General features: G+C 33.2%; 1 protein-coding gene across 1 annotated transcript; it reads right to left on the reverse strand.

Annotated features, from left to right (window-relative positions):
- Positions 1-8,427: 8,427 nt before the first annotated feature.
- On the reverse strand, positions 8,428-18,838 carry LOC145030604 (RAD3-like DNA-binding helicase protein). The gene is made up of 28 exons (XM_078978978.1): positions 18,301-18,838; positions 17,078-17,159; positions 16,846-16,921; positions 16,630-16,694; positions 16,499-16,552; positions 16,244-16,344; positions 16,015-16,156; positions 15,353-15,414; positions 15,175-15,269; positions 15,015-15,085; positions 14,828-14,915; positions 14,075-14,147; positions 13,870-13,965; positions 13,255-13,363; positions 13,070-13,163; positions 12,887-12,970; positions 12,651-12,807; positions 12,316-12,494; positions 12,179-12,223; positions 12,005-12,033; positions 11,759-11,880; positions 11,549-11,596; positions 11,256-11,380; positions 10,657-10,985; positions 9,200-9,986; positions 8,962-9,021; positions 8,739-8,858; positions 8,428-8,647 (listed from the first exon to the last, which is right to left on the reverse strand). Exons 1-28 carry the CDS (start codon positions 18,707-18,709, stop codon positions 8,603-8,605), a joined length of 3,747 nt encoding a protein of 1,248 aa, XP_078835104.1. The 5' UTR covers positions 18,710-18,838; the 3' UTR covers positions 8,428-8,602.
- Positions 18,839-19,145: the final 307 nt, after the last annotated feature.

A 19,145-nucleotide genomic window follows, 5' to 3' on the forward strand; every position in this document is an offset into this window, starting at 1 on the left:
TTTTTTCTTTATTTTACTTATATTATTTATTTTTCTTATTATTTCTTTACTTTAAATATCTTTTTTTATACTATCTTTTTAATTTTATTTTTAATATAGCTTTTTTCTTGTTTTGTAAACCAGTTTTTTTTTTAAATAAGTGTAGATAAGCATAAGGAATATACAAAAATGAATATATATATATATATATATATATATATATATGACTACATGTCTTATTAAAAATATATTTACTAAAATAGTTTTTTTCTTGTATTTTTTAGTTTTTCTTATTATCTTTTTACTTTAAATATTTTTTTCCAGTTTTTTATTTTATTTTTCAAATATTAGTTATTTTATTTTATTTTTAAATCAGTTTTTTAGTTTCTTATTTCAAAATTTTAGTTTTTTTTTTTAATTATGTTTAACATAAATGCTTTGACATTATTTTTACAAATTATACAAACCATTTTGAACAACAAATTTTAGCTATCTTAAATTAAAACTTCAATATTATATAATGTTTTTTCTAATGTAAAAAAAATCCAAAAAACATCTTAATTACTACAGAAACGCTAAAAAAACTGAATAAATAGGCATCTAATGAACCAAAATTACAAGTGTGCATTAGATTAGTTATACGGAATTTTTACGATTATTTTCTATAATAAACCTAATGGTCTTTCAAATGGTTTTATGACTAAGTATTTCCATTTTAAAGTTTTATATATACTTATGTAGTTCTCTTTTTGTTTAAATAAAAAACTTTGATCAAAGCAATAGAAAAAAAAAAGTAATCAAAATATAAGATGATACAGCAATAAAAAAAACCTTTGTTACTAAAGTATATAATTGCGTTACAGAAATAATAGCACAAAAATATTAGTGGTGTTATATATTAGGTTGATTTCACATCTAATATATCCTTATGATATTAACTAAGATATATTTTTTATAAGTCATGTAGTCATATATATAAATATTCATTTTTGTATATTCCTTATACTCATTTACAAAACAAAACAAAAACAAAAACAAAAAAACAAAAAAAAAAAAAAAAAAAAAAAAAAAAAAAAACTAATTTTTTAATCAAGAGATAGGGTGATATTAAAAATAAAATAACAAAGATAGTAAAAGAATATATTTAAAGTAAAAAGATAATAAGAAAAACTGAATAATAAAAGTAAAATGAAAAAAAGACTATTTTCGTAAATATTTTTAGAACTATACTAGATTGGTAAATAGTTTTTTCAATAACCCCATTTTGGTTAAAAACTCCATGAAGATATGATATTTCTTTACACCACATTTATAATACCTTAGTTTTGGGCATCTCTTTTGTGAAAACTAGGATTTGTTAAAAATGTTTCAAAATAATTGTATTTATTGGGATGATTATTAGTTGGTCTAATATTTGAAAAAAACTTATGGTAATAATTTAATTTAACAACAAAAAAATGTGTTTTTAAAAAAAATCATATTAAATCAGAGGGTTTAAAATTATGAGAAAAAATATTTTGAACTTTTAATAACAAAATTAACATTGTAACAAAAAGGTCGAGAACATTATCACTCATTATAATTTCATATAAAGAGATATTTACATGTAAATATAATGGGTATGTTCAATAGCAAGATTTTAATAAATTTTTTTTGTTTTTCTTTTAAAATACTTGAGTTAAGAGAAAAAAAATTTTCATTTAATAGTACGAGTTTAAGTTTCTACTCCAAAAGTTATTTCAAGTAAATTTTAGTATCTTTTAGTTTTTTGAAATTTTACACCTTTAAATGTTAACTACTTTTAATGGAATAATTACACACAAATAATCACCATAAAGAATTTCTTAAACTAAGTACAAAGAGCTTTTTTGAGACCATATATACCGGAATTTTCGAAGCCAACAAACTTCACCCGGTTGGTGGGCAACACTTAGGGGAGGAGTCATATAAACCTCCTCATGAAAATCATCATTCAAGAACACACTCTTAACATCCATTTGCAATATCTTCACTAATTAACGAATGGATGCAACTATGTTATTAGAGTACAACATTCATCACTTTTGTCGTCAAATTCTGTGTGAGTGAAACTAACCCTTCCTATGAGTCCAGTGAAGAGTTGTAAGTTTCTCAACCATAATACTCTACTAAAGGAGATCATAAACAACCTCTCTACAGGATTCGTTTCTGGCATTATATATATTAGCAATAAATGAAGCAAAAAAAGTCAAATAAGATGAATAAGAAAACTAGTTTGGACTAATGTGGTGGAAGATTTAATCACAGTTAGAGGTGAGCGTTTGGACCGAAAACACGAACTGAATTGTACCGAATTAGGCCTAAATAAGTAATTCAGTTTGGGTTTCGGGTATCTATATTAGGCTTATTTGGTTATCGAGTTTTTCGGTCTAGGTTACCCAAATAAGAGCTTATTCGGTTCTAAATACTCGGCCCAGAATCTTAGCATGGTTGCATAAATTTTTAGGCAACTTTGAACTGTAATGACATCTTCGTTATTTGCCCGATTTGCCAAGGTTTTTTTTCCATCTTGTATCTCACAATTTAAACTACTGTTTACATAGTTTATATGCTTTTTTTGGCTATATTAATGAGACACATGCCCTAAACATGGATATTGAAGTTGAGTTTTCTGTTTCAACGTGTTTACAGAAATTTATGCAACTTTGAAATGTCATATCGTATTCGTTATTTGTCCGATTTACCTAATTTTGGTGTTTTGATTTTACATTCTTATATCTCAAGAATAGTTAATTCGTGTTAACAATAAATTTAAAGAAAAAATGAAATCTATTTTAGTGTATATCGAATATTTTGTCCATTAATTTGGAAACAAAAACATACCAAATATATAATTCGTGTTTATATGTAAGTCTACAATTATATGTTTGTCCTTGTTGTGTATGTTTATTACACAAATTCTGACATTTTTTGCATCTTTAAAACATGTATATTTTCATTATTTTTAATCAACAAATTTGTTTCTTTGAAAGTTTTATTATGAAATCATAAGCTACAAAAGTAATAAAAAAATACAGTATTTATAATCATATTGTAAATGTTATTCAAGTTATGGAATATATTAGATCGTTAATCATATTGTAAATGTTATTAGGGTTATTCGAGTAATAACCGACCCGGACCGATTAATACATGAACCAAACTAAACTCATATTAGGTCACTCGATCCGGGTTTCGGTTCCTCCAATTAGCCTTATTTGGCTTTCGGATTATTCGGATTTGGGTGGGTTCGGTCCGGTTCCGACCCAAATAACATCCTAGTCATAGTAGGTGGTACAAAATAGGAGGAACAAGAGCAATGTATGATGTTGTGGGCATCGTATAAATTGGTTCATCGGATGCAACGTTATCTCTTTATTTCAAATGTACTAGAGTTGATTATCTAACACATCCGGTGGATGAAAAAAACATTATAATCAATAGCTAGTTATAAAGAATGTTATAACTACATTAGGCACATTTTATTGGTCCTACACCATGTGCATCACCAAGTTAACAATAAGCATAGATCCTAGTTTAAAACCAAGTTAACAGAACTTTATAATTTACATGTAATGTTAGGCCTCATTATTTAGTAGTTGATACTTGGACTTTCTTTGGTAATCTCATCCGCAAAAAACACAATTTAACTTTAACTAACATATAAAATAGGTTTAATTAGTCTACAAATAATAGAATATTAGAGAATTTTTGACCTTAGATTTTGTGGTTCTCCATCATATTGAGTTAGTTTGAGTTAGTTTCCAGAGAGATGTATAGGAAAATTTCTCAAACAGATTTTATGAGACGCCTTTACTTAAACTTGTAACACTAGAAGGTAAGACTTCATATAATTAAAATCTCGTTTGCTACAAATGTCAGTATGTTACAAAACAAGTTATATTGCATTTGGTACGTATTGACAGTGTGACTGATTTCAATTGGGCAAATAACATAAAAGCCCTTAAGTTTTCAAGTGTAACGCTCTAAAAAATTCAACCAATTTAAACTTTTCGAAAACAACCCAGTTTCATAAAGTTATTACAAAAAGGTTTTCAATATAATTATTATCAGAGTCTTCCCAGAACCACATCATAAAACAAATCATGAGGAGCGGTACGATCACGCCTTTGCCTTGCCACGGTCTCCTGAAGAACCTGAAAAATATTAAACCACATCTATAAGCCCGAAAGCTTAGTGAGATACCCCCAAAATACCAACCATATATACCATACACGCACAACATGCCATATCTTAACAGAACACAGAACAGCCATGCACTTCGGGTCTACTGTGAGTCTGGTCCGCAGCACCGGCCAACAGTCCACCTGGTCCACCCTCCGAGTCTAGCCATATACATCGAGTCTACAGTGTGATTGGTCCGCCCGCACCGGGCCTTCAATCCACCTGGTCCACTCTCCGAGTCTACAGTATGACTCGGCACGTCTAGTCCGCCCTCTAGGGGCCTACAGCCTATCCAGACCGCTCGCTGGGCCTTCGGGATAACCGGTCCGCCCTAGGTATGTTGGCCTACAGCACAAAGCAGGACCCGCCTCAACCCAAACCCCAGTCCCACAACCATGTGCACATAAACATTCAATCATATAACAATTCACATTCAATTAAGTCGATCTAACAGATCACATAACATAACATCATCCTAACCAGGATACCGACCTAACCGGTTACTAGCATAGCATCATCCTATATACCAGGATACCGGCCTTAACCAGGTCTCTAACATAATACCATCCTAACTACCAGGATGCAAACATATCAAAGCAATAACATAACAACGATACCCGGATCACAATCCGATAAAGGGCCGGCCTTGGTGCCTTAGACCCTGTTGATATAATGAGGATAACTCACCTCACAACTGCCGACTGAAAGATAATACCAAGATGCTCCGACCACTGATACGATCTCCACCACTAGCCAACACCAACATTGAACTCAAAACAAATGCCAACAATTACCAAAATGTACCTGGAATTCAACTGGTCAACCCTTGGTCAAAGTCAACCTCCTGACTGACTCTACTCGCCGAGTCAACCCGATGACTCGCCGAGTCCCCATGCTCAGAACTTCCCCAATCTGCGACTCAACTCGCCGAGTCACCCCGAGACTCGCCGAGTCCCATAACTCTGAGTCCCCTCGCACTCAACTCACTGAGTCCTCCCTTGACTCACCGATTCATGGCTCAACCAGAAGAAAGTTAGGACCTCACGACCAGACTCGCCGAGTCCAAGGCTATCTTCAACCTACTCGCCGAGTTGTTCTTCCAACTCGTCGAGTTCCTGTCCATCTTCAAGCAACTCGCCGAGTACACCTTTGTGACTCACCGAGTGCCTCTAGATCTTAACCCATACAGAAGCCTTCCAGGCCATGCAGTTGATCCAAACCATAGATCTACCCTTCTACAACCCATCCATCATGTAAAGTGGCGAACTTTACGTGAATCCAAGGAGATCTAGGCATTTTACACTCTAGGGCTAGGGTTTGGGACAAAATAGCTTCACCAAACACTCAAGAACAGGGACTTTAATGCACTTTAGACCTTCTCCATTCCAGATCTGAGGTAGCAACCTCAGATCTATCCTCCAAACTCAAAATACCACAAGCTAATCTTTCCAAATGCTCCAAAAAGATGAATCTAGATGAACAACAGCCCAAGCAACGAAATAATACCCCAAAAGGAAGCTCCAACATAAGAGAAATCCGAATCTTAGCAAAGCCCCTTGCTCCAAGCCTCTTAACTCTCCAAGATCTCCTCCAAAATCTCTTCTCCAAGGTTCAAATCTCTCAAATCCCTCACAAACGCGCCTTAGGGTTTTCTGGACTTCAAGAGAGGGTAAAGAGGCTGGGGAGAGGGTATAATGTCCTTTATATAGGGCTCATCCTCCGAAATTAGGGTTTTTCTCCACTCAACACCTACTCGCCGAGTCCAGCTTCCGACTTGCTGAGTTGGCCACTTAACACGCGACTAGAGTCGCGACCCTACTCGCCGAGTCCACCCATGGACTCGCCGAGTTGCCCTTCCACATTTACACTTTGAACCCTGAACTTGCACTCCTGAACTCGGGATGTTACATCAAGAAATGTTCGGATTTACCCTTTGATGACGTTTGGGTTCATTAAATCCGGATATTTTGTTTAATTTGTTCACATATACCCTTTTAAGGGGTTTCAAGTCACCTCTAGTTACTAGTGGTGGTCTTGGTGATTGTAACACCATGAGGTTAAGAGGATGTATAAATGTTTTTATGTTAGCATTGGATTATGTGGTAGCTATGATGGCCATAATATCATCGGTTTAAATTGACAACTGTGGTCTTGTGGTCGTAATACCATAGGTTGAAACCTTATTGGTCAATAGCAACTTTGGTGGCCTAATATTATATTGCGTATTGTTATTGGAGAATTGCAAGTTAATAGTAGCTTTGAAAATCAACATACTATATTTGCGAAAGAATATATTGTAGTGAAAATTTGTATGGTTGTAATGTTAGTAAGAGTAATGTTGATTGAATAAATTGGTAGTTTGTGTAGTATTGATACTACTGAGGAGAGATTATGTGAAACTGATAGTAGCTTGTGTGGTTGTAAGTCTATTAAGGATAGTTAATGGTTTAAAAAGCAGCTTAGAGAGATGTAAATCTGATTATTGGAGAATTATATACTAACATTTTATTCAGAGTGTATGTTGGTTGATTGAATAGCACTAATGATATATATTTAGTTGTGTAACTAATTTATGTCTTGTTTATATGGTTACTCACTAATCTAGTTGTACCTTACCATTTTGTTATGTGTGTATTTCATGCTCAAATAAACTTAGTAGCACAACGTGGAGTTGGTAGCACGGGACTTAGATTCTTACACGAAAATATTGTAAGATCCTCTTGATAACTTCTTGTGTTGATTTATTAATATGAATGTACACCAGATTTGTTATGATTTGTAAATTAAAAATGAACTTTTTTGATATACTTTGTATTAAAAATTCGGGTGTTACATGAATGCCAAAGATACAAATTAGAAAACGGCCGACTCAAGCGAAAAGAAGACAAATCAACACAAGAATCCAAGATCCATAAGAATGAATGGATTCCTAAAGTATCGGACAAAGAAATACCTATGATATGACATCAAGATTGGAAGCAAAGAACTGTATGGACTACTCAAAAACCTGAGGATCCAAGGCAAAGTGTGTAATGATAATATGATGATCAATCTTTATCAAATGTGAATTAAACTATAGTGGATGGGATGTCCACACAGTAAGACTAAAAGAGTGGTTGAAAGGGTCCAAATGGTATGTTTTGCTACAAAGAACGTTGTTGCTATTTTTCCTATAGTGGATGGGATGTCCACGCAGTAGGACTAAAAGAGTGGTTGAAGGGTCCAATGGCTTTTTTGTTTATAAAAAAACTCATTCATTAGAAGCAACTTTAGGAATTGGGCTAGACTGGTTTCTAGCATAAGTTAGTTTCAGAACAACAAAAACATTAAAAGTAAGAGATGCTTATACCCATTATAAACTTGAGACTTAAGATCTCCTCAACAATCAATTCATGAACAACCAAGTGAATAGTGGGAAGGAGAGTACAATGAAAGATTATTCCATATAATTCTTCAAATTCAAATCGTAATGCTATCAGAGCCAAATGTTACTCTTCTCTCTTGGACACTCATAGTATTAAATTGAAGTGCTTGAATATATGACCTTAACCGGTACCACTTAACAAAATTAAATTGAGTATACAATATGTACAAGTGATGGCAAACTTCTTTAGTTGTTTCATATTTCGCCAACACAATCACAGTAAATTTGATCACAATTTTTTTTTATGTAACTACAAAGAGTTGTCCTTTTCTTTTTGAGCCATATAAATGATAACCAAAGTAAACAAATATCAATAGCAAATACGCTCGAATGACTTTTAACATTTGAACGCACAAATTTACATAAATTTAATGTGTGACCTCAATATAAGAAACCACCATCTAAAAAAATCATGAAGCCTGATGAAAAATGAAAAACAAATAGGAAAATAGGAAATGAATAGATAATAAAGAGTGATACAAATTTAAGTAAGATATTTCTTTCATCATTTCAACATCTATCATTTCCGTATTCTCTTTTTCATAGTCCATAATGGTCCCATTGGTTTTCTTGGACCAAGGGTTTAAATGGTTGAATTAGTGAAATATACTTTCATGTGTAGCAAAATATTACTTTTATGGTCTTGTTGGCTATTTTATAGTAAAAAATATTTTACTTACCATTAAAAACACTTAACCTACTAAATACTAATCATTTGATCATTCCAACTTCCCACATCAAAATATTATCTCTTTAATTAAAACATGTTAGAGTTGATTATCTAAGATGTCCGATGCAGGAAAACAACATTATAAACAACAAAATTAAAACTATGGCTGGTCATAAAGAATGTTACGACTACAATAGTCACATTTTATTGGTCATACACCTCAAATGCATCACGAAGTTAATAATAATAACCATCGATCCTAAATTTCCAAAATAGGTTTAAAACCAATTTAGCAATGATTAAGAATTTACATGTAAGGTTAGGCATCAATATTTGGTAGTGGATACTAGGACTTTCTTTGGTAATCTCATCTGCATGATCAACAAACATAGTTTAACTTTAACTAGAATTTAAAATACGTTTAATGAATCTATAAATAACAGAATATCGGACAATTTTGACCTTAGATTTTGTGGTTCGCCATCCTATGGAGTTGGTTTGTGGAGATGTGTAGGCAAATTTCTCAAACGGATTTTGTAACACGCTTTCACTCAAACTTGTAACACTAGATGGTGATTCTTCCTACAATTAAAATCCCGTTTGTTACACATGATTTCAACAAGACAAAAGTAGTTGCAAACTTTTTTGGAGAATCACTTTCGATTTGAGACGTATGCAAAATTACCTTATTTGTTGTTGATGTATGGATATGTTGGATTTCTAGTCTGTCAGAATAAAACAGCACCTGCATATAGAAAATTTAAATAAGTGGGTTGTATATGTCCGAAGGATCAAAGAGATTTTGTGATCATACCCAAATCCCAACTCCCAAAACATAAATCAGCAAAATGACCAATATGCCCTCAATAACTATCAAACAGATACGCGACAAGATATTATAATAGTATGAATTGATATGATACCTTGTTTAAAAGCTGCACATTGGAGGAATCAGTTGCTACAACATGTAACCCAAGGCAATTGTCTTGATCACTACAGAAAGGGCAGAAAGCCGTATTAAATACACAGCCATCTTCTTTACTCCATATTCCTTCATCACCACTGCTTTTCCAAATTCTCCCATCAACACATGAAATATCAGACACCACAACAGCCACACTTGTCCCACCCTTTTCTCTCCCTTTCCAACATGACACCAAATGCACTTTAGATAACGACATCAAAGAACAAGGGACAGAATAGTCATTTTCCGCAAGACCCAGTGGATTTTTACAGAGTGAACACGATATTTTTAGATCTTTCTTGGTTTCATCACCAAAATTCATGGTTTCTTTGACTGGAAATGTGGGTTTGGGTTTGGGGGAATCAAATCGGGACATTTTGACTGATGCAAAAGCTGAAGACTTTCTTCTTTTGTGAAAATGGGAATTGACACTTGAATCTAGAGGTGATGTGGTTTGAGGGATTTGTTGTTTTTTAGGTGGTGTTGTTGTTGTGTTCATGCATTCAGAAGCTGAAGTGGAACAGGGGGAAGAAAAGGACCGAGTGGGAAAATTTGATTGGATTATGGTTGACTCAGAGACGGATTCAAGAGTAGCAGTGTAACTGTTCTTGAGTGGTGTTTCCTTCACAATGGGTGGTTCGTATTCATGGTCAAGGGCATTATCATCATTTCTCGGGGTTTCATGAACAATGGTTAAGTCGAAATCATCATCATGAGATATATTCAATGATGGTGGCGATGGAAACCTGCAACCATCATAAGGCATCTGTCACCAACTTCTATTCTTTTTTAGAGTAATTACAAGAACATTCCCTGTGTTATACCCAAAACTTCAGGTTCGGTCCAACTTTTATTATAAAATGACTTTTTCTACCCTTATATGTTTCTTTTTAAAGTACATTGCATTTTTGGTCCCTGAGTATAGCTGATGTTTTTAATTTTGGTCCCAAAAGGTTGTCATGCTAATTTGGTCCTTATTTAAGATTTTTGTAACGTTTTTTGTCCCTGTTCCTAGTAAAATGGGCTATTTTTGGGATCGAAATTGCAAAAATCACACCCATAGACCAAAATGGTCACTTAATTTGGAACCGGGACCAAAAACATTACACGAATGTCAAATAAGGACCAAAAATGCAAAAGAAAACCTTTTAGTACCAAAATTGCAAAAAGCAACCATACTCAAGGAACAAAAATGTAATTTGACTCTTCTTTTTAACTTTTCTATAAATTGCTTATTTTTAAACTATTGTTACATGTCATTTTACATGGACCAGTGACAAATCAGAAACAAAAACCAATGTTAAGGACCAAAATGCAACTTTGGGTATAACACAAGGACCATTCTTGTAACAAACTCTTTTTATTTCAATGATTGAAAGAACAAGAGGCCTAGATAAAATAACAAGTTTAAAATACCTGTTTTGTGTCTCCAAATCACCTTTGGAGTCGGTGTAAGTTATACCAATATTGCTGTCACTCTTTTTCACTCCCCTAATAATTGTTTCCTGAGGTCTAGATTCTGTTTTGGGAGAAGGGCAGTGAAACTTTTTACTTGTAACTGGAAACTTTTTTATTTTATTTGTTAATATTTCAGGTGGTGAAATAACAGCATCTGACATGGATCTTCTTCCTTTTGGTTTGGGGTTACTTATAATTTTATGGTTCATCATTTCTGTGAACAGGTTTCTTGGCTCCTCCACATCAATGACTTCAACATCAACTATCTGCTTTGTATCATTCTCAACCTGTTCTTCCATTGTTTCACAAAATGAGCAACAGATTTAAATTGTTAGTGATGAAAATCTAGCTAGCAAGAAGAAAAGTTGTTGGATACAAAATGCAAGAAATAGCAACATACTTTCATTTATTTGTTTATTATAAATGTGTAGGTTGGTCAAAGTACAACGTTGTAATGGGAAGAAATGAAAGTAAAATTCAGTTAAATAAAAGTATGTTGCTATCTATTTCTTGCATTTGAACCAAAATGTGAAAAGGTACATTGTCAGAGAAAGAACCTTGATGTTCTTGAAAAAGGACTTTAATCCTTCCAATGACCGGTCAAAGTTGTCATAATGTCGAATGGATTTCCTTATCCACTTTGAAATGTATGTTAAATTTCTTTCTTGACGAAAGCGCTCATCTGCTTGCAAAATATTTAGGAAGTAATTTGGTATTTGTAAGTAAATAAAATCAATCTGTTGTGAAAAAAGGAGAACATAAACATAGAAATATATCAGGGGGGAGAGAGAAAGAGAGAGAGAGAGAGAGAGAGAGAGAGAGAGAGAGAGAGAGAGAGAGAGAGGCCTACCTAGGAAGATTATGGCTCCATAGTCTGACCTGTGTCGAATGCACCGGCCTACAGAAGATCAAAGTTACACTGTAAGAAAACATTGAGCTAAAACATAAGCTCCTAATAGAAACAGCAAAAACTATATAAGAATTTAAAAATTATAGTTATTCATCATAAACATGATTCAACTGTAAGATTAGTATATTGTGATCAAGGGAGATGTGATACCTGCTGCCTGATTAAGAGCTCTGAAAGCTTGCTGACAATACCATTCACTGCCACTAAGAAGGTTTTTAGAGGATTTAAAAGTATCGTTGTATCTCTTTTTTTCTGCCACTTGAATATCAAACCTGCAAGGTGAGAGACAATACTAGCAATCAGCATCACATGATATTAATACTTTGAATATAACATAAATACATAATATCATATCAAGGGTGCAAATGTAGTCAAAAACAAGAAAGGGAATCTTACACATTTGGAAAAGGAATCCCTATAATTATCTGAGATTATCAAAGGAACAAGTGGTATAGTTAAGGATCATCTTGAAATCTGAAAAGGGTACCACAACTATAACCATGCTCTGAATAGGATATTAGCAAATATCATACAACGAATTAAAGAAGCAATTAATAATATAAAGGATACAACTACTCGAGCATTATCATCTGAGAAGTCAATTCCTTCAGACACCTGTACAACCAGTCATAGTAATTTTAGTATATACAAAAGATAAGATAAGAAGAGAAATATGATGTAATGTAGATGACACATCAGCAATATACCTTTCCTCGACAGACAGCAAGAAATGTAGCTCCCTTTTTATCGTTCCCTTTAGAACATGATATTGCTTCCACCTTTTTAACCCTTCTCCTCCCATTCCCAATTGCAAGTTTCTTACCACGAATTGAATCATAATAACCACTCAAAACCTGCTCAAAATCATCCTGACTTCCTCTTGGCTCTAATAAGTAATAACACAACAAACAAGACTCCATTGTCAAACCAAAAACTAACCATATGGGTTATCAGATATTATATAGAAACATTTTTTTTTGCTTTTTAGTGCATACTGTAGATATTAACATTAAAACATTAATAAACTATGGTTTAACCTCACCAACAAAAACAGGTTTCTGAGCATTTAGGCGAGTCCATTGACCTGTTTCAAACCAACGACTGCGTAATTTGTCCATAAGTTTATAGCTTGGGAAGAACACCAAACAGCCACCAGGGACAACTTTGCATATTTCTTCAAGAGATGTTCCAAGTGCATCCTATAAAACAATCACATCATATTTATAATCAAATGAAATGGGGAAATGTTTCCATTTTTGTTTTCTTTTTGGAATTTACCTGGAAACCATAGCCCTCGGATGTTTTGTAACTTGCATTCAATGGGTAATTACCTGGCCCACTGTGAATCACACCCGCCCATAGCTGCAGCATAAAGGGTAAAACCGTCATTTAAATAAGAAAGATTACAGAATCGTTTAAAAACGATTGATTCTAAAAAAAGGTAAGAAACTTTATTGTTACCTGTGACTCCACATTGATAACATGGGGAGCTTCAAGAGAGGTTCCAAACTGAACCCCAAGTTCAGATTGAAACGAACTCATTGGTGATAGAGTCCTGTTATAATATAAAATAAAATAAATAAATTGTATTCATAAAAAAATTTAGATAGAATATGAATACATTATACATGCACTGATGCACCTACCCAGATGTTAAAATTACTGAAAGAGAAGCATCAGCAATGTTCTTGAAGACAAGAGCTGGATTCAAGCACCACAAACTCAAAGTACAGGGCCAATCATCACCATCGACTCCTGCATGCAAAATGTTAGATATTATATTATAAGAGTATATTACGTTTTTGGTCCCTAAGTTAAGCTGATTTTTGCAATGCAAGTTTGGTTCCAACAAAGGTTTTGATCCTCATATATGGTTCTTGTAACAATTTTTATCACTATTCCACATAATATGAAGTACAGCTGATTTTGCAATTTTGGTCCTAAAAATATAGTCATTTTCTTGAAAAAGGGACCAAAAAACTCAAATAAGGACTAAAATTGCAAGAGAAAACTTTTTGGGACCAAATTTGCAGAAATCAACTATTCTCATGACCAAGAATGTGATTTTGCAACTTTGGGTCCCAAAAATAGTCATTTTCTTGGAACAGGGGCCAAAAATGTTGCAAAAAAACTCAAATAAGGACTGAAATTGCAAGAAAAAACTTTTTGGGGCACAAGTTACGAAATTCAACTAAGGCACCAAATCTGTAATTTACTCTTATTATTAAGAACATAATGGTAAATAAATTTTATAAACTTACCAGCATCACCTTTGATACGGCATTGCAATACAAGCTGATAATCACAGATGTGGGCCCCATCTTCAGAGAAAAAGTAGGTGAGTGAAGAGAAAAGGCCTGTAGGTTGAAAAAAAAACAAAAAAGAAGGATGCAATGAGAAACATAAGTTTATTCTGAGTGTGTGGAAGATTATAAAGAATAATAACATGAAAGTTAGGCTAAGCACCTTCTAATACTGTGGAGGGCATGCCACTTAAATGGTCAACTTCAAGATCTGCATCTGTAGCAATTTTAATTGCCTGAAAAAGGTTTTAGAAGACAAAGTAGGATACTTTTACTTTAGTATGTTATCAACATTAGTTATAGAGAAATTACACAAATGGTCCCTGACTGAGTATCGCTTTTATTTGAAATATTAATCCCCAAAAAGTTTTTTCTTGCCATTATGGTCCCCTTATTTGCTGCTTTTGTAAAGCTTTGGACCCTATTCCAAGTAAAATGACTATGTTACCCTTTTCACCAGAGTTCAACTTCGTGAAAAAAGGAGAGGGATCAGGGTTTGGGGTAGACCCAAATCTCAGATTACAGTAATAAGTGTATATATATATATATATATATATATATATATATATATATATATATATATATATATATATATATATATAATAATTAAAAGTTTGAAAAATAATTAGAGAAAGGGTAATATAGACATTTTACTTGGAACATGGCCCAAAGTCGTTAGTATACTTCAAAACAATGACTAAAAACATTAGCAGAAACCTTAAATGAGGACCAATGTTACAAAAGAAACCTTTTTGGGACCAAAACTGCAAAAAACAGCAATACTCAGGGACCAACTTTGTAACTTAATCTTAATTGTATGAAAAAATGGATGTTTGAAAAATACTAGATGTGGCATAAAAACTGAAAGTAAATGTTTTTAATTTTGATGGAGAAATGCAACTGAAGAGAGGATTACCTTTGTGGCACATTCTTGTAAGATTGGGAAGCACTGCTTTGATATGCTTGCTTCTTCAAGTTCTTTTAAAGCTTTATCACCAGTCCAACTAAAATAATATCCAAAAGCACTTATATATCTTATAACACAAAATATATAATAACATGAAGAAAACTTCAAAAAAATATATGTATATAAGATAACTGACCATGATGCATTATGTTGAAAACTATGCTTCCCCAATGAATTTTTCTTCCGCCTGATCCAACTAATAATGCCCTGTCATAATTAAAATTAAAAAATAATTATTTAAAAAATAAATGCAGTTGTAGTATAGGAATATGAGGATTTAATCTAAGGAGTAGTACCTCCATCATTTCACATAAGGGCTGATAAATCTCTACTTGATCAGCCTGTGTAACTCGATCACTATGACAAAGATTTTCCAGTTCCATCTGTAATTCTTCCATATGTACAAACAGAATACAAAATCTATAAATAGATTAAAGTAAAGGGAGGGTAAAAATGGAATAAAAAGATGCTTACGAAGCAGAACAACTTCTTCAGCATCTACACTACCAGCATCCCGAGCTATGTCCTCTATATTACTGAAAACAGGTATAAAAAAAAGAACTATATAAACTGCCATGTGAGTGTAAAATATGTATCTGAAAGTCCTGAACTTTTCATATATTCCAAAATTGCCCCTCACATGACTAGGAAGAAAAACAGCAAAGGGACCACACAACACTTTTTAGACTTTAGGGTCATTTAGGTTTTCCAAATGGACATAAAAATCACAAAATGTTAACCTTTGAGTAAATTACAAAAATGGTCCTGTGCTTTGTTATTTTACTGTGCTTAGTTCAAAAATCAAAATTGGAACTTGTTTCAGTTTTGGACATTATTTCAAGGTTTCATATCGATTTTGGTCCCTGTGCTTTCTGACTTTTACCACTTCAGCTCTTCTAGTCCAAACTTGATACATTTTTCAATTTGGTTATTATTTCAAGATTTCATATCAATTTTGGTCTTTATTCCAAAGTTCAAGGAACCAAAATGGATAAATGATGTCCAAAAAACTGAAAAATTTGTCATCTTTGGACTAAAGACAGTAAAATCCACAAAGCACTGGGACCAGATTTGTAACTTAATCTTAATTTTTCTTGTCAAAACAGTTATAGCATTTAAGAGATTATACTACTCACTGAGCTTCATCAAGAATGATAATGTTTCCTTTAACATCTAATTCCATTGCTTTTCTGATTTGTGGATTGATAATATAACTATAAGGGCAAAAAACTATTTGTGCCACTTCTGCCATGGCTTGTGCTCCAAAATATGAGCAACCTGAAAATTTTGGGACAAACAGTTATGTACTAGACAGTAAGTAACATTTTGTCAAAGAAACTTGCAAAGATAAAAGACCAAATTAACCTTCGACCATTTGTCCGACTTTAACAAGATCCTCAATATCATGGAGTTCATAGCAGCCTCCTTTTTTAACAGATGGGTGTGCTCTGATCTTTTTTGCATTCCTGTAAGAAACCATGGTTGGTAATAAATTTTAATGGAATCCTACTAAAAGTACAACAAAAAGGTATATGGACAATAAAAACAAACACGCACACACACACACCACACACACACAAAAAAAAAAAAAAAAAAAAAAAAAAAAAAAAAAAAACTCACAAGAATTCTGGGCAACCACATTTGTTTTGTCCTCGCTCCTTGAGAAGTAGCTTACTACATTATCATAAAACAACATACATAAGAAGTGGAAAATAAAATGTAGATGCAAAGATTAACAGATAAAAAGGCACCATTTCTCATCAATATTATCTTGGCCACGAACTTTGGCATTTGTACAGTAACGTTTTCTAGATGCCTGAAAGTTAACTCAAGAAAATGAAAAGAGAACTTATCAGATTCTGATCAATATCAGAATGCAAAAGCAAAACCATATATAAAGAGATCTTTTCAATTAAAAACTAAAAAAATAATGTTACAAGTACAATGTAGGATCAAAGATAACATACCAAAACTGCCATTGGCACCCGATAACTTGTTTTGCGAAATTCAGAGACAACTTGACTAATCTGTGAATGTGTCCGCCTAAATAAATTTATCATATAAAAAATTATAAATCCCAATCTTCATGAGCTTCAAATATCAATATTACACAGATGCCCAAGTGACAAAAGTTACCTCCATAAGCATACATACAACATATATGATAGAATCTCATGGGCTTTGTTTAACAAAACTTACGTGGCATAGTAAATGATAGGGCCTCTTTTTTTCTTCTGCTCAGTATTGTGTGTCTCGGAAAAAGTAGGCACCACATTATTACCTATGATTTTGAAAGAAGATAAAGACAAGAAATCACTGATTAACGTAATTCTGATACAGAAATCGTGCAATTACTATATGGAAGTGCTATAGTTATCTATGACTCATGACTTTAAACATTCAAATAATGAAGTGCTATAGTCATCTCCAATAATATGTAAGTATTAGTTTATCCAATCTTTTAGAGGTTGTTTTAAAACAGTTTCCCCTCTCTCGTAATAGATAAGGGAGCCATGTTAACTACTAGCATGGTCTTTGGTACCAAAGAAAATAATCATTGTGCAATGCATAATAGTATAAACACCAAATAGTGTGTTGTTTCTAGTGGATAAATGTTTGTACTATTTGGGTTCTACAAGTTCTCTGTTTCTACAATCATATATGCAAAGTCCATATAAGTTCATATTTGAGTAAAGCCAAAAACTCGAAAGCATTAGTTTTTGCACTTGAGGCGAGAACAGTCTTTAAAAATATCAAAGAACGGCCAGACTTTCTAATTCCAATTGTTGTCAACAAAATGAGCAATTTTGATGCCAAAAACGATATATCTATTCTTGATAGCAGAAAATTAGATGAAGCACAGTTATATGATGTTAGAAAAGAGGTAGAATTGTTGTTGTTGAAGTTTTCTATCCAAACTTTATATACATAAAAGGCCAGGCAAGCAGCTTGGAGATTGTGTCTACTAACACCACTATTAGCAATAAGGTTAGAACTTTAATAGCAATCGTTAAACTTCAAATTTTGTACATTGGACACTCAACAACAAAGCAACCAACTCATTTGAAAAAACCAGGTAACCGTATTTATATATACTAGTGAGGATTGAGGATGGAAATTTGGTAGCAAAGCTTACTGCTCATTGCTAGTTCTTGAAAAAAAAAATGGTATGTTAAATACCATATATACAGTCATCAATAATTTCAACATGAAATTTTAGAATTAAATATCACACTTTGTATACAGAATGTGAAGATCATTTGTAGAGTAATAACATTGTAGAGTATATATCAGCAGATAAAGGTTAGAAACCATTGATATTACTCCATTTCAGGGACAAACCCCGACTACCACATAAAAATTTCCATTGATACCAACACGAAATAAATATATGTACCAAAATAAAATGTTATCATTTATACCTGATGGCTCCATTTCAGGAACAAACCCCCCACCACGACCCAGAGGGTCAACCATAGCCTCGGGATCAGGTTTCGATTGAGAGATATTCCCAAGGAGAGACTTTAACTGTTGATTCTTCTGCCATGCCAGAACGGAGCAAAGCAGAGACAAAGACTTTCCAGTACCAGTAGGAGATTCAAGTAACGCATGAAAATGACCATCTCGTTGAGCTCGATCGAGAGTTGCGATTACTCTGCCCATGTAAGCCAGCTGAGAGCCATATGGTTGGTAAGGAAACTCGATTGGTATGCCGCCGATGTGAATGACATTCTTTTTCGATGGTTTAGGGTTTGGATTTGACGCCGGCAGTGAATACGAAGACATTGCTTCTCCGGTGTAAGTAGATTTTCGCCGGTGGTTAGCCCTCATTCGCGGTTTTTCCTGTAGAATGAGCTGATTGGGGTTTTAGGGTTTCAACTGTTGTGAAAATTTCGTCTTTGGCGGGAACTTTATTTTTTGGAACATTTTATAAATGCGAGGCAAATTTAGGGACGGGTAGAACGGCGTTATACAATCGAATGAATATTAAACAATTTTATATTTATATATAGATACCGTTGTTTTTTTTATGTTCTATCATATGAGGGATACCTTTTTATGCAAAATAAGATTACTTTACATATTGAATTAAGTTTTGGAAGACGAAACCGAGTGTTTATACCTTTTTATCATCGGGTACTTTTGAAAATTAATTTAAAATCAACTTTGAAAACAATTTGAAATTTATTTCGAAAATCTTTACAAATCCATAGTTTGAGTCTAAATTCACACAATGCTCATCCAATTCTCTGAAACTAGTGTTTTA

The sequence above is a fragment of the Lactuca saligna genome, chromosome 2 (genome assembly GCF_052625555.1).
Source record: "Lactuca saligna cultivar CGN05327 chromosome 2, ASM5262555v1, whole genome shotgun sequence".
Lineage (NCBI taxonomy): Eukaryota > Viridiplantae > Streptophyta > Magnoliopsida > Asterales > Asteraceae > Lactuca > Lactuca saligna.

Bases quoted from the DNA above. Each gene is read 5' to 3' on its own strand.
- LOC145030604 (XM_078978978.1), bottom strand. From the start codon at position 18,709: ATGAGGGCTAACCACCGGCGAAAATCTACTTACACCGGAGAAGCAATG. The intron at 12,971-13,069 runs GTAACAATAAAG...TTTATGCTGCAG, and splicing joins TTATCAATGTGGAGTCACAG to CTATGGGCGGGTGTGATTCA. The intron at 11,881-12,004 runs GTAAGATTCCCT...CTCACCTTGCAG, and splicing joins GGGATTCCTTTTCCAAATGT to GTTTGATATTCAAGTGGCAG.